At 35.0% G+C, this 16,419-nt stretch overlaps 1 protein-coding gene across 1 annotated transcript; it reads left to right on the top strand.

The window, feature by feature from the left end:
- Positions 1-1,250: 1,250 nt before the first annotated feature.
- On the top strand, positions 1,251-15,214 carry MTFR1 (mitochondrial fission regulator 1). The gene is made up of 10 exons (XM_039335486.1): positions 1,251-1,452; positions 4,686-4,751; positions 5,769-5,912; positions 6,441-6,539; positions 9,479-9,606; positions 10,856-11,091; positions 12,450-12,693; positions 13,490-13,640; positions 14,198-14,253; positions 14,812-15,214. Exons 3-10 carry the CDS (start codon positions 5,847-5,849, stop codon positions 14,849-14,851), a joined length of 1,020 nt encoding a protein of 339 aa, XP_039191420.1. The 5' UTR covers positions 1,251-1,452; positions 4,686-4,751; positions 5,769-5,846; the 3' UTR covers positions 14,852-15,214.
- The last annotated feature ends 1,205 nt before the right edge of the window (positions 15,215-16,419 follow it).

The following is a 16,419-nucleotide window of genomic DNA, read 5'->3' as shown; positions in this document are numbered from 1 at the left end:
TGAGGCATTGTGGGTTAGAATGAAATCAATTTTAGGGGGCATTTCAACAATTACAACTCCCAAGAAGCTCGGTTCAGTTTCTGATGGTTACAATTTACGTTTGTTCTTTGCAGGAGGAATGAGTAAAAAGTATGCCTTGGAACGTTTTGCTGACATTTGCTTGCTCGTGGGCTCCTGTAGTGAGGCTTATTCGAAGGCAAGGGGAAAGACATTTCCCCCCGAGTTTAGTGGCTCCTAACTGTTTTAGCCAAATAATCTGTTAATTTGTTTGCTATCATAGATAATAAGAATATATAAGTGTGTAGGTGTAACTATACCTGTAAAGTAGACAAATTCATTTGGTCTTCAGGAAAGGCATGGATGTGGTTAAAGCTTCAGTCCCGCACACATCTAACTGGGAACAGTCCTTTTTGAAAATCAGTATTTTAAGCTGTATATAAACAACTACAGTATTCTTTGCAGTATTTTTTATTTTATCCTTAACTTGTTGGTATGCTGTTTGGAGTTGAGGGTGTTTATCACATCTGTAGTTCAATGTTCTAATAGTTATCTTTTGGTTTGCTACAGGTTGAAGTACAGTTTTCATCAGACTCAATGAACCTAATAGTCAGGAATTACAGTAATGAATTTGGAGGGCTGTAATTTTGCAATCCTGGATAATACTAAGACTTTTAAGTTTCGATAAGTTGGTTTTATTCTGTTTTGTGTAGTACAACAAACAACTAGACTTGCAAAATAAAGGTATTTGGATTTAAATATGTTGAATGTGTGCTCTTTTTTTAAAGGGTTCTCCACTAATATTTGAGAGGACAGCAGTAAGATAGATGGACTCTGTTAGAGTGGCGATGAGGTACCGTTGGAAGACCCAAAGGACCAACTTAGGGACAGATCATCATGGAGAAAACTTGTGGCTGCTAAGAGTTGATAATAATGTGATGGCATGTCAATCAATTAAGAACTAGTGCCAAAATATATCGCACTACAGGACAAAGCAAAGTACCCCCTTTACGCAAACTTAGGTATTTGTTACAGCAAGACAGCACGAGATGGCGCTGCTATCCTTTGATACTAAAGAGCAGAACTTTCCAAGCTTTTGTCGCAAATACTTATCCAAAACATTAGGCGGGGTTTGAACTTTCTGAAACCATCGAGATGAGAAAGGAAGCCTTTAGAGCGGATGTCACTCCAGAGATCATAGAGTCCACGGGCTTTTATCCTGTCTCGATGATGATATCGTCGATGATACATCCCGTCATCTGGCCGGGTTGCAAGACTAAGCCTCGCCTCCCTAACCGGCGGACAGCGATTGGCCAGGCCTACTGCCGGCGCTCCGCAGGATTGGTTGCTGCAGGAGACGGACGAAGAGAGTCGAGGGATTGCTGGCCGGTGGGGACTCCGCGGCTCCGGGAGAGTCCGAGCGAGGAAATAATACTGTACCGGTCAGACAAGCAGGTGAGTTCCTTCCATCGGCCTCGATTTGTTGTCACAGATCAACCCTGTCGCGAAGTTTCGGGTGTGGGACGAACGGCGTCCGGTCAGGTCGGGGCCGAGAGAGAATCTGCCGGTCGTGAGTCAAGGACACGAGCTGTTAACCGCCGACGGTCTCGTTCGAGATTGCCGGGCGCCGCTTTTTGTTTTCCCCAGTCGTGGGGCTGGAAAAGAGTCGTGCCTTCCCAGCCACAACTGCTTTGGCTCTTCCGCAGTGTAGGCGGCAATTCCTGGTTCTTGCCCTGCGCGCCCCCCTCTTCCCCGCCCGTCAAGGGGCAGACCCGGGTGGGAGCGTGTTCGGCAGGGGCGGAAGAATGCGCGCAGGAGGACCTTATGTGTCGTTATGTCTCCGGGAGGATCTGATTTTTGACATAGGCCTAAACCTGATGGTTCTCAAATTACTGCTTATGCGCCCTTTCTAAGATCCTCGAGTCGTAAAGGTTTTTTTTTTCCTCCGAGGCCCCGTGGCTAATCTTAGAAATTTCATCTGGTTAACATTCATTCTTTTGATTGTCTTCTCCCTTCTCTTTTCGGGTGCTCCGGAAAAGGCAGTTACTCTTAAAGTTACTCCTGCATCTAAACAGAATTTGCCTGGCTACGTCTGTTGCTTCTAATAGTGCCGGATTTTCCTCCTCTTCCTTGTTTGTTACTTTGGACACCCAAAAAATAATAATCGAGTAATGTAGAAAAGACGGTGCTGTCTTGTGAGCGATAGGCTTAAGATCTATCTGGTTCAAAATAAATAGTAAGCCCATCTAGACTTTGCCTCTAACACTTAATCGAAAATTCAAAGTGGGGTACACAACATCTGTGATCTATAATAGGATTCCTGAAGAGTCAAAGAGATTCTCTCCTTCAAAAAGATCTAAAAATCCTTCCTATGTAGTTAACATATCACTTACCCACTACTTTAACTCATCACCCACTGCAGTCTTTGCTTCCTTTTCTCCCACAAAAACTAAAAATTTTCTCATCTCTGACATTAGCTATGTCTGTTATATTACTTTTATTGTTAGAAAATGTGTTTATGATCTGACATCCATAGTCAAAATGCTTCAGAACATTGTGGTTAATATATTGAAGTATATTTTGAAAATAACATTAAAATATGTTTGCAAAATTGTGTTGTTGCATCCAACAATATTGTGAGAAATAGAATCATGATATGTAAATCTCATTTAGTGACAATTGGGACCGCCAATTTAGTCGTTAAGTGAAGTCGCTAAGTAAAACTGACTCTGCTTATGATCTTACTTCAGCTTTCCTTTGCTTTACAGACCTGAAATGTTATAAATATGATTGGTCACAGAGTTACTTTTTCACCATGGTAACTATGAATACTTAGTAAATAAGGCAGTCACTAAACAAGGACTTCCTGCAATCTCTGTAATCACAATATTTGGTTTTTGCAGTTAATGGATTCAATAGGAAATGATATGAAATAACTGAGATCACACAAAACTATTCTGAATCTGAATTTACAGCTGAACTGAGCTAGACAGAAAATAATCTGACTTGGCAGAATACAGCTTTTTATGTTACAGTACTGATACTTGCTCTTCATAGATATAATTGTATTTGTTGTGGGAACAAATATGTTCTCCCATAAATTAAAATTATAGAGTTGCAACATGTAGCAACCATGTGTGCAAAACCAGTAATTTTGTATAGTTAATTATTATAAGCTCTGGCTCACTCATTTATTTGATTCTGCCACAATTAATTAACTTCAAAGACAAATAGAAAGTTAGCAAGGAATGATCATGCACTCATAGTATATAGAGATGACAAAAAGGTGTGAAGGCTATATTAGACATTTTGTTAGCAATTTGTAAAGTACCTTGTGCTAATAATAGGTTCATTAAGTATGTATAACTAAGCTTGGTATAAGTTAATAAAAATTATATACAATATAAACCAAAATAAATTCATTTTACAATAGAACATAGTAAATATAAACAATTCCTAATGGATGCAATTACATTAGTGATGAGTACACCATTGGAAAACTTGAAAAACTAGGTTAGAGAAAGGCCATTGTGAAGAAAATATTATTTGTTTAGAGTTGACATCAAGTAGTTGACACACAGTCACCAGTCAGTACAACTTTAGTATAAATTGACAGAGAATATTTTTCTGACTTCATAAAGGTCCTATGAAAAAAAGCATTCTAATAGCCTCCTTAAAGTTCAAAATATTGAACTCTAAATATAGGAGCTAAATGGAAAAATGTCTTAAAATTTAGGATGCATTATTAATTTATTATTAATGAATTTGATAGGTCAACATTTTACTAATTCATTTGATCCTATACGTGTAAACAGGCTTTCACACATCTGGATCTCCTATCAAAAAACCAAATAATATCTACTCTAAATGTTATGTCCTTAGCACAAAAAAACTCTATTTGATTGTCTGGTTTAATTTGATTTTATATCTAGAGTCCCAGAACACACACAAACAAACTCACACATGCAGAGTAAAAATTAGAAATAAAAAAATAATGTAGCAGCCAAAGCAGAATAGCTACACTGATTGCCCTTGATCTTGTCAGTGTTAAACATTACTGAACAAATCACATTTGTTTATTTTATTCTCTATGTAGGAGTAGTTCAATTTGCTACAATTTGTTGTAACAACAAATAGCTTGGTTCAATTTGTTACAAAATAATTATACAAAATAATACATTTTAGCAAAAGCAATGTAAGTTTTTGTTTTAATGTTAGAATGTATAAATCTAAAAGAAGCTCTAAGAGATTATGTGGGCAAATGGGGTGTTTTGTGACAGATTGTGCTATAAATACTCATATTAATGGCGAATTGCAAATGTGTACAAGGTAGTCCTCAACTTACAACCACAACTACAAAATTTACTATGTTGCTACATTTAATTTTGGGAATGGGATAACCTGTTCTTTTTTGTCTGGATCAGCTAGGAGCTTCTAATTATTAGCTTTTAGACGAGCCAACATGAGTATTAAAGTTAACATGTTGAAGTATTATAGAAAGTCCTCAGCTATGGATGCTTATTGGATTATGATTAGGGATTAGTCATTCTCCATTACAGACTTTCTGTTATGAGAAAGAAGTTAGAAGAGAAAGTGCTATGTAAAGTGCTTTGAGCTCCAGGAGCAAAGATAAATCTAGCTAATGTCAATACTCATTTTTAAGAACAAATACTATATTTTTATTTCAGGTTAAAGGAATATTGTTAAAATGTCAACTGTGAAATATATGTCATGAAGTGAACTGCTATTCCCAGGTGAGAAACTGACAACTGAACAGCCACAAGTTAGCTTTTAAAACCTGCTATAAATAATAAAGCCTAAAACTAGAAAATGCCTTTCCAAATGAATCTATTTTCCTCTGCTAAAAGAAACTAACCATCAATTAAAACAACTTTATAATAAGAATGCAATATTTTGTGGTAGCAGTTTTGCAGTTTTGCTTGAATTTCATTTCCTTTTCTTCAATTGCATTTTTCTTTTACAAAGCTCAGAAATTTGATTACTTTACAAAATAATCATAACTATGGTCACTTGACTAAATTTTTCTTATTCAAAACTATATATATTATTGGTTGCACAGTCTGGCAGATGTTTAGTCTGGATTTGGTATTTTTATCCACCTATTGAATCGTTTCCAAGGACCTGGGATAGATAGATATTTCATGGTGCTAGGTACTGCCACACTGACCATACAGACGTTTTTATATTATAATTTGCCCAAAGTATACTAAATGTTTTAATGCAGTATGCTTTCAAAATTATATTTGTTAAAATCATTCTCAGGCATCATATGGCATTTATTGTTGGTCTTTATAATTGCTTCAGTTGCTGGTACCAAAACTCAGGCCCTACAGACAATTTATTATATAAATTACATTAAATAATTGAATTGGTTACCATTTTCATACTCATTTGAAATGTGATCTTTGAACATTCCTATGGTAAATACGATAACATTTTATCTGAAAAAAATAATAAAATATATTGTGATTGGTCTATGGGTATACCCTGTATAACTTTAAATGTATGCTTTTTTATACAATTGGTTCTTGCTTCTGTTTTTGTTGTTTTCCTTCTAACCTTTTTTCATCCTTTGAATATTAGAATACAACTTTGTAGTATTTAATTAAAGGTGGTATATAATTAAAATTACCACTTACATACTTTTGGTGAAAAATCCTAGAGCTCTAGCTGTTGTTATATTTATTTTGAGATGAATTCTCACATTGAAGCAGTTGCATATTCTGCTTAAATATTTTTTTTCTCTCCAGGATGACTATGGAGCTTCTACCTTCTAGCAAGCTGAGGTTGTCAACTTACACATTACTGAAGGCTTTATCTTATTCTAGATGATCTGCTGGATTAAGCATCTATTTAGAGTGATATTTATGCAAGCTGGGTTAGCTATGGAATCAGTAAGTATATCATTACAGTGACATATCTGCAAAAACTGAAAGTCTGAATAATGTATAGGGAATGACATGCATAAATGCCAATTACATAAAAAGGACATAAACATACAGTGTAATATTTAAATATAACTGAATTTGTGAAATATAAATATACATAAAGTTCTTTGGAATAGCTCATTTCAGTAGTTCATTACATTATAAAACATAATAAAAATAATGTTGGTTAAGAGAGATATTGTGAGCCCATTCAAATTTTGTTGGACTGAGTATTGTGCCATTTTATCCAATTTATATTGCTGCCCATGCACTTGCATGACTCTGGGCACTGTACAATAAAATAAATCTTAAGTTGTAAATCTGTTTTCTGAATATACAGGTTTACAATGCAATTTTATACTTGTTTATACAAAAATAGTTTTCCTGGATTTATTTAATTATAAGTAAAACTTCAAAGTAAAGCAACATTGACACAGGCTTTTTTTTTTTTTTTTTTTTTTTTTTTTTTTTTTTTTTTTTTTTTTTTACTTTCAGCTGCTTTGGTCAAATAAATCTTATGGTCCAAGCAGAAGTATTGTAAGAAAAATTGGCTCCAACCTTTCTCTGATACAATGCCCAAGGGTTCAATTTCAGGTAAGATGTTTACTAATTTGCTTTGATTTGCAAAACTGCTAAGACCTAAACATCTGGGTCTGTGGTATCTGGGGATATAAATTACTTTCTGTCAGTTTGGAAACAAAAATAGGGATATCCCCAAATTAAATTATTTCCTTAAGCAAAAAAGTAGTTACATTAATTTTAAAGGTTAAAAATTAATTAAATGAAAATGATATGGGTTTATAAATTGGATGTATTGATCCTGAAGTCTTCATTTGTGAGAGTAGAAAATAATTCAAATATCTAATGAAACTCAATGTCAACATATTTAAAAGTAGGTGAAAAAATGGTAGTATTTTCTGATTTAAAAAAATAGTCCCTTCAAAATAAGAATTTTGTAAAAGAATTTTGTAATTATATTGAAAATAGCAAACTGAATATCATTGATCAGACAAAGGTCAAATTCAACATATTTTTAATTTTAGATTTTCTGATGACAATGCCATATATTTTAAATAGAACTTCCTTTTCAGTACTAAGTAATGAGTTCTGAAAGACTTTTCAGTAGTTGTGATTTATAGTAAAACTAACGGATATATTTGAAAGTTGAAGGGAGAACATATTTTTAGGAAAATTGGTCATGATTTATTTATTTCTATTGCACTCAAATGTCAATAACATTGAATTTTATAGAACTTGTGACTTTTAACAGTTCTTGAGTGGAAAAGGCATTCAAGGATAAAATCATATTTACACATAACAAATTCAGCAGCTTAGAAACATTTTGTATCATATGTGAATATCATCATGTCCTTTTTTTCTAGAATAAAAAATATTTCTTCCCTTATTATTTATCTGTAGATACATTTATTTTACGATATTACTGGTGTAAGCTGTCAGTGACTTCCGAATATTTTTGATAAATCCTGGGCAGAAATTGATTCAAAAATATTGCTTATGGAATAAAAGAATAAGAAATAATGTCTTCTATCTTAATCAATACTTTTCTCTGGAACATTCACCAAAGAGAAATGCCAATGTTAAGAGACCTCACTCTGTTATTTTACATGCTTTAACTATCTGAAGGCTCAATATAATGTACACAGCGGCAGCAGCAAAAGGCAGATTCAGTTGTTTACAAAGCTCTAATGCAGGGATAGGAAAGAGAGTTTAGTGGGCATAAATTCAGTTTAAAACCAAGCCCAAGAGAATAGGAAAATATAAGTGTGTTCTTGAGTTGTCACATGCTTGATGTTTAAAATAGTTATTAGACTAAAAAAGTTCTCTGTCCCTGACCCTTGCTGAAAAGTACTATAGTTTTCTGAATGGTGGCAGAATAAACTCTGCTGTTTTTTTAAAAAAATAAACCTAATAATATCACAGCTGTCTTCCTGCTTTCTTGAAACTTTTCTATAGCATTCTCTCTTTCCTCTGTCTTCCTTTCTTGCTCTCTAGCTATTATATCGCAGGATCGTGCACTGAGCCTACTGTAAGTCAGTCTTTTCTTTTTTCACTAAAGTTCACTTTAACTGTTGGTATTTACTTACATGTAAATCTGATTGTTAAGATCTTAATTTCTGTATTCCTTATTTTCTTGTGCATAGAGAATGAGCTAAATATCTTTAATGGCAGTGACAGTTGTTTTGTTGTTTCTGGAAGCCTAACAGCAAAATATTGCTGAAAAATTAAACTTTTCTTCAAGACAAACATACTTAGGATTACTACTTTAATAGGGCATATGTGACTTAATTAGTATAGTTAGTCAGATATTTTAAATGTGGATGGGAAATTGAGATACTTACTTTGGTGCCTCAGGTTTAATCTTTTCACAAAGCTTTGGTTTAGTTGCCTATTTAGTTTAAGGTCTGACAAAAGGCAAATTTGAGTTTGTCCTATGGCACATCTCCCAAAAAAGCATGTGAAGTCTAAAATAATAAACAAGCAAGAAATTCTAACCCACTTAAAATACTTGCATATATAAAAGTTCTAGTTTCACACGACCATGAAATAATCTCTGAATAAAGTGTTAAACTATTAAAAGACATGGTTGTATGCTTTTCTTCCTTTTTGGAAATTATGTCACAATGATCCAACATTAGCCAGAGTAGTCACAGTGATAACATTCTCATTGAACATTGTAGAATAACAAACATAGGCTTGATTTTCAATAAAGATAACCTTACAGTATTGAGAATTTTAACTTCAGCCATTTCTAGAAAGTAGTTCTTACCCTTTAAGTACTTTTGATGCCTCCTTACGTGGGCTGGCAAATCTGGAAACAGATACATTAAACTAACGTCTACTAACACATTAATAAGGATTTGGATTTTCTTTCTCTGAAATGAATTTTTGCTTTCCATTTCTCATCCAAATATTATGTAATGAGAAATAGCTTGAAATTAATCAGATTATTCACCTATGTAACTTTATTAGTATATGTAAATTTCCTAACCTGCAGCTAGATATTTGCTATGTAATACCCAATTTGTATGTCATATCATTAGGAAACAACAATGGGAATAATGCTGTGGGACATTCCTTAGATTTCTTAGATTGGATCATACTACTAAATTTGAAACCTTGCCCAAATGGAAAAAAACCACTAGTGTTTTAACTCTTGTATTAACTTGTTCTGCCTAGCTGACTGTGTTCAGGAGGTCAGCGGTTCAAATCTCACCGGCTCAAGGTTGACTCAGCCTTCCATCCTTCCGGGGTAGGTAAAATGAGGACCCAGATTGTTGGGGGCAATGTAAATATATATATGCATTGCTTACTGGTGTACACCGCTTAGAGAGTGCTTGCACTTAAAGCGGTATATAAGTCTCATAAATAAATAAATAAATAAATAAATAAATAAATTTATCTTATTCATATTCTCACTATGTATTTTAACTTCATGTTACCTTTATAGTGATGTTATACTGATCCAGGCCCAGGCAACTGCTCTAATATGTAACATTATCCAATCAATCTAGCTTACATCTCAGCCTGCAGAAAACACTCAATCTAACCAACTAAAAGAAGATGCAATAGTCTCCCTTGTAGATGTAGGGTGGGTTGCTGAAGAAGATGATGAAAGAGACAAAGTTTTTACACGGTTCCGGTATGTTTCTCAAAGCTTATCCTCTATTATTGGTTCTTTAAGCTTTGGTAGATAACCTGTTGACCAAGGCCATTAACTAATTTCTATGAGAGTTACAGTTTGAAAATCAAGTTTTCTGATAACATGAAAACTGGCCAATATTATTGATTAAGGAAGAAAATCTTAATCTTTAATTCTTTTAAAAACATAATAAATAAGTTTTATTATCTAGCCTTTGTGTTTATACAATAACTTTATGCTTATATAAGCATATATTTTTGTAGTATGTTCCTATTTCAGTACCAAAATATCTGGGTAGTAGACACAAATAGATGTTCAATATTATTTTAGTCAGAATGAGTTATGAGAACACAAGTGCAACTCTAAGAAAAGAAAAAGAAATAGATTAGAGGTAGTCCTTGACTGTTAAAAGCTGTTAAAATGTTATTAGACTAATGATATCTGTGTAGATCAGTAATGGCGAACCTTTTAGAGACCGAGTGCCCAAAAACTGGCCTCGACCCTGCTCCACCCCCTGCCCTGCCCCCACCCCGCCTGCCCGCAGGGCCACTCACTGCCTCCAGGGCCTGCCACAGATTGCCCAGGCAGCCCAGCAGCGCCATGGTGGCCACGCCCTCTCTCCGCGCCCTGCAGCATCAACTGTGCGCGATGGAGCATGAGGGCAGAGTCTTGTCTACGCTGCCTGGCTGCTATGTCCTGCACTGCTCCGTGTGGGCCACACTTGGCAACTCTCCTCCAGGGGGGCTGGTGAGGGGGTTGCGGGGGGAGGCAAGGCTGGGGCAACAGCACATGTGCCCACAGAGGGCTCCGAGTGCCACCTTTGGCACCAGTGCCACAGGGTCGCCACCACTGGTATAGATGAATTTTTCTGCACTGTTTGCAGACATAGTAATTGAAAAACAGTGGTTGTGTTTAATATCTAAACCATCTCTTCTTGAAAGCATTTTATTATTAAAATACAATTGATATTTTTCTAAATGTTATCAGATTTCTAACTTATCTGTGCTGAAGGCCAAGGAACATAAATGAACGCTTTACCTTCACCTTTACAACAGAACAGAATATAGTTTAATGTTTAGAGGAACTTCTAAACATTGTTTTAGCTTAAATACAAACATGGCAAAGACAGCATTCTACATTTGGAGAGAATAAGATATTTGATTTAAGAGACAGAACTTTAACTTAGCTACCTTCAATCAAAGGTTTATGCTACATGGTGAAAAAAACAAACTATTTTTTTTGATTATAGATCAGAAGGCTGGTCAAAATCCCAACCATTCCTTAAAGATGAAGGCTGCTCAGGAAGAGACTCAAGTACTGAAGAATTGTTGCCCAGGAAATCACAAGAAATGGAAAACTCCAAAACTGCAGTAGCTACAAACAATGAAGCATTGCAGAAAATAAATGCATTAGAAAATGAGCTTGCTAATTTAAGAGCACAAATAGCCAAAATTGTAAGCCTACAAGAACAAAATTTAGCAGCAGGTATTGTTGTCATTTTCTCAGTAAGTTTTAAGTGTTATGCCTGTAGACAAAAAAATACTATAAATTCAGGTGCAAATATTCTTGGTGTATAAATTATGACATTTAGAAAATTAGTTGCTATAGTCTTTATCTTGACATGAAAGATCTGGAATGGAATATTTCTGTATTATTACTCATCTGCACATATGATCTTGAACCTGCTTTCCACAACCTATTGTTTTCCCTTTGTGGTAGATGATAGCACCCATGATTCTAAGCCAGCATACTTTACTGTGATGAAAAGTGTAATCTGGTGCACTAGATAGAGTAATAGTAGTAATAGTAGTAATAGGTTGGGCAAAGTTACATTGAACTCTTGTAGAAATCTGAGTCAAGATGATCTTGGGATTTGTATTACAAACTTTTGGCAATAGTAAAGATTTTGACTGGAAGTTCTTAAAATGAGACTTACTTGTGATTGTTCTTATATAGTATCTAAAAACAATTTTATGAAAGGTTCAGTTGACACACATATGATGATTAGTTTTTTGCCCGCATTTCCAATTTTCCTTTTACCCAACAATGTAATGTATTTTCATGAGAAATAGTATACAAACACTGTTTCCTTCTATAATTGCCGATTGGATAGGAGTAAGTTTAAAGTGCTGGGGTTTTTTTAACCTATAAAACTACATATGCTTTGGCAGCAAGATTCTTAAAGAACCACCTTTTCCAATAAAGAAGTGATTTGATCAACCTGTTCATGATGAAATTCTCCCAGTATATTTTAATGGTCTACCATGCGTAGGAAGTAAAAGGGACCAGAACTTAGGGGCATTGGTTTTCGGTTTTCGCTTTTGAAATTAGGCTGGCACCCTCATTGGCCTTTAGTAACTTTTAAAAATAGAACTGTTCCTGAATAGTTATCATTTTCTTTATTGCTTTATGATGTTTGTGTTTTTAATGTTGTTTTTATATTTAGTTAACATTCATACAGCTACCAATCTTAGCCCCTATAACCTAGGCAGCAAACAGGGATAGAAAACACAGTAAACTATGTTTATCTGTAAACGAGAGTCATTTTTTTTTGTTACATTTTATAGAAATGTAATAAATGTCACACACTAGAAAGCTGCTTCAATACTGGGGTCAGTATTTACAGCCAAGCTATGTATTCCCTTAAAAAAAGCTTCACCCTTTTCATTATATTTTGTGTTAGAATGGAAATTGTCAAGAACAGAGAGGGAATATAATAGTGGTACATGATAACAATCCAGTTTAATGCTGATTCTATTTGGTAAACACAATAATGGATACATTTCTTAAAAAAAATTATTAAAAATATTTGCAACATGTTTAAATGTACATTTTTCTTACAGCTGGAATAAGTTCTTCTGCCTCCCTTTCTGTCCTACCGCCGCCGCCACCACCACCACCACCCCTGCCTCCACCACCATCACTTCAGCACAATGTTTCTGCCATTGACCTTATTAAAGAGCGCAAAGGAAAAAGAATAAATTCTGGCAAGGCTCTGATAGATAGTGATCCAAAGAAGCTTGAAATGCCAAATATGCTAGATATCCTGAAAGACATGAACAATGTAAAGCTGCGCTCAGTGCAAAGGTATGTTTTTCCCTTTACTTATTAGAGATAGGGTTGCAGGGAAGAAGTGCAATATTTTGATTATTGCTATGCAGAGATGGAGATGAGATAATCATTTATTTGCTTGATTCAGATAATTAAGTAACCTCCCACAAGTGAATGTGCATCAAGTTCATCATTTGGTTTTCAAACAGAAGCTTGTCATTTTAATGAGTACAAATAGACCCTCTTAACAAACAGAATTGGGACCCGTAACCACATTGCTAAGTGATAGTTGACAAGATATCATGACTGACAAATTTATATTGTTGATTTTCCTGGGTTGGTTAATCAAGTCACTAGAATTGTTAAGAAAGACATCAGATGGCCCAAATTGCAGTTTTACTGATGACTTCTCAGTGAAGTAGCTTCAGAAGGCAGCTGTTCACATGACCACAGGACGCTGCAAAGGTTGTAAACGCCTGCCAGTTGCAAAGTACTCTAATCTCGCTCATGGGATTGCAGGGACAGCAATTTAAGTACAAGGACAGGTCATAAAGTTATTTTTTCAAGACAGTCATTAAATGAATGTCTGTATCAACTTTTAAAACTAAAGAGAAAGAGGATGATAGTACTTTACTATATATTTTCTATGCCCAGCTGTTTTACCTGGTAGACCTGAATATAAATAGGTATTCTGATTACTTCTTTCTTGTTTTTCTGGCACTTGAAGTGTCAAAGCAAAAAAAAGATAGGCAAAACATTGGTGAAAACGGCGCATATATTTGCCACATTTGAAGTCACCGTGTCATAAAAGCCTTACCTTATTCTTTTGAAGGCCGGAGGAAAGCACAATAAGGAAAACTGCTGACCCAACAGATCCTGCTGCAATAATAGCTGAGGCTCTTAAAAAGAAATTTGCATATCGATACCGTAGTGACAGTTCAAGTGAAAGTGATAAACAGAATTCAGCTTCTGAAACAAAGATGGTAAGTGTTTGGTCCCAAGTTTGTCCGCTGTACTGAGCCATGGTGTGTTGAACAAGTCATAGAATCTGGTTGTACTAACATCAGGAGTAAGTCAGTTTACAAGCAACCAAGGTTCACATTTTAGGCTAAGCCAAGCTACATTGGAGTTTACATAAATTCAGGACTAGAGATCTCCAGGAGAATGCCTAATCTCCAGAGATTGGCAAACTAATGTCCACCCATACTTTTTTAACTTGGCTTATTATCAGTTCCAGTATTTATGATTGGTTTTCTTGAGTTAAAGGAGCAACATGCCAGGGAACATTTGCTTCCTTTCATTCTGGTGGATTTAGTATTCCCACTAATAGATTCTAAAGCAATGTATTTCAAACTTGGCAACTCTTAAGAACCGTGGACCTAAAATCATAGAATTCCCCAGCTACTGATCTAAAAGGTGTTTTAGAAGTAGGCATGAACTGTTGGTCAATAAAAATTCCCACTTATTGTATACAAACATATTGCAAGGAGGAAAATACATGATTTTTTTTTTTTAGTTTATACATTCTTTTTCTTTTCAGTTTGGGCCACACCTGCTGAAGCCTACAGGAAAGATGAAGAATCTAATTGAAAATAGTTAAGTAGAAAAACCATGCTTCAGTATAAAAGGTCCATCTTAACTGTTTTGAGAATTATATTTATAATTTTACATTACTGAGTAGCGTGTCTTGCTTCCATGAACAAGTTTAAAAACGAAAAATCTACCATGTTCTAGCACAGGTTTTAGTATTTATGTACAAGCTGTGTTGGGCTAACACTAAGTTATAAATGTCACTCTTAAACTTATGTGAATGCAATTATAGTTTAAATTATAGCTTTGATGTAATATCTGAAATATAATAGTAGGACACATTTAGCCTGTACTGACATCTCATTTTGAACTTGAAGTACAGACTTCACTGGAGTCACTTTTCTTTCTATAGGGTGAAGGTGACAACGCTTAAGTATTTTATTATTAGCAGAATTGGCTAATTTAAAGCAAATGCTGGAAGAAACTAGCCAAAGCTTGATCATGTTTTTACATAGAATGTAACACTATAATTGCAACTTCATTCTAGTGACAATGCACATATGAGCATATCAACAGTTATTAATGAAACTTAATATCTAATTAACATTGTTGCCTCCTTCATAGACCTTCAATCCTGCTTACTCACCAATTCCTGTTGAACTGAATTGCAGACAATAAACTGTCAAATAGGTCAGAAAATAATTTGAGATTGGAAAAAATAATTGAAGGCCAGCTTTCCTGTTGAGTAAAACATTTTACTTCTTGAACAGAGTATTTTGTCATCTTGGGTAGTATTTGCCGAATTGCTGAATAATTTGGTGTGACATGGAAAAGTGGTTTATCTGCATAAGTATTAAGAGCAAATTTAACGTAAATATCATGAAATGCTTAAAAGCTTTCACTTTGAAATTTGTTCAAATATGAAAATGTTTTTAAATTGATCATGTTAAATTGCTCCCAGGTATTTTAATGTTTATTATTGTATAGTTACATCAGTATTTTTAAACTGTTCCACCACTGTTCAAAATAAAAAAAAATAGTATAATATATATTACATTAGTCTGGTCATTTTTTGATGCTTGAACAAAGAATACTGCACAACGGGGCCTAAGAACATCTAAATCAAATAAAATGAACAAAATGTATGCATTAAAAATACAGGTGTCAAACTCGCCGTGTCACATGACATGTGACGTATCACGATTTTTTTTGCATTGCTGACCTGCGGAGGGTGTGACCACTGCACAATGCAATGCAACCAGCCAGCAGGACGGCAGTTTGACGCCCCTGCACTAAAACGATTGGTTCAATTTAAAGATACAACTGTATCTGTTAAGTCCTGAATCAGGTTTGCTTTAAACTGGAAACTGCTGCACCAGTTGAGTAGTCCTCGACTTACGACCGGTTGAGTAGTCCTCGACTTACGACCGGTTGGGGGTCGCGGCATTAAAAAGGTTGAGAACCACTGTTCTAAGGCATATGAGAGACAAGGAACACCCATCAGTGGATAAGATTTTGCCTCCACATTAATATATGTAAAAAAGGTTATTTCTCTGCATTATGTTATGTTCCCCAAGAAAAGGCCATAGAATTGCCAAATAGGTACTCTGGCCTCCCCTTCTAATCAAAGTCCATAACTACAAAGATAATACAGAAATTAATTTGTGATTAGAAAATCAAAAGAGAAAGAAAAATGAAAAAAAAACCCTCTCAAGACAAACCACTGGTAGCTTTTTAATAGGTATCAGCTTATAGCTTATTGCAATACAAGACTTCTTAGTTTCCCGTAACAACAATCCTCTGAGGAAGTTTGGGCTGATGAAGAGTGATTGTCCCAAAAATCACGTAGTGAGCTTCCATGGCTAATAATAGCCTAGAACCTGGATCTACCCATATATTTGAACCTTTGAAACGCCTATAGTGCACCTGAGGTTATCAGACAAAAGGCTCCTGGCGCTGCTTCTGTAGTTGAAAAGAGACTGAGGAGATAACTGGACCCACACCCAGGAATTTGGGCCCTAGGACATGCTTCCCACTAAAGATTTTCCTTGGCTTTAGAACATTTTGATTTAAGTGCTGTATGTTTGCTGCATAAGGACCACAAAGAAAACATCTACAAAACATTTTGTAGCTTCTATAAAAAGCTCTTATAGAATCCAAAGTCACTAAGAAAGAAATTATTTGATTAATGTGATCTTAACTATTTCTCCACCTTTCAAACTAGACTCGAGA

This window comes from Crotalus tigris, unplaced genomic scaffold, assembly GCF_016545835.1.
Source record: "Crotalus tigris isolate CLP2741 ecotype Arizona unplaced genomic scaffold, ASM1654583v1 scf7180000017546.9332058, whole genome shotgun sequence".
Lineage (NCBI taxonomy): Eukaryota > Metazoa > Chordata > Lepidosauria > Squamata > Viperidae > Crotalus > Crotalus tigris.
Note: the sequence above shows the minus strand (reverse complement) of the source record. Positions and strands in the feature narration are given on the sequence as shown.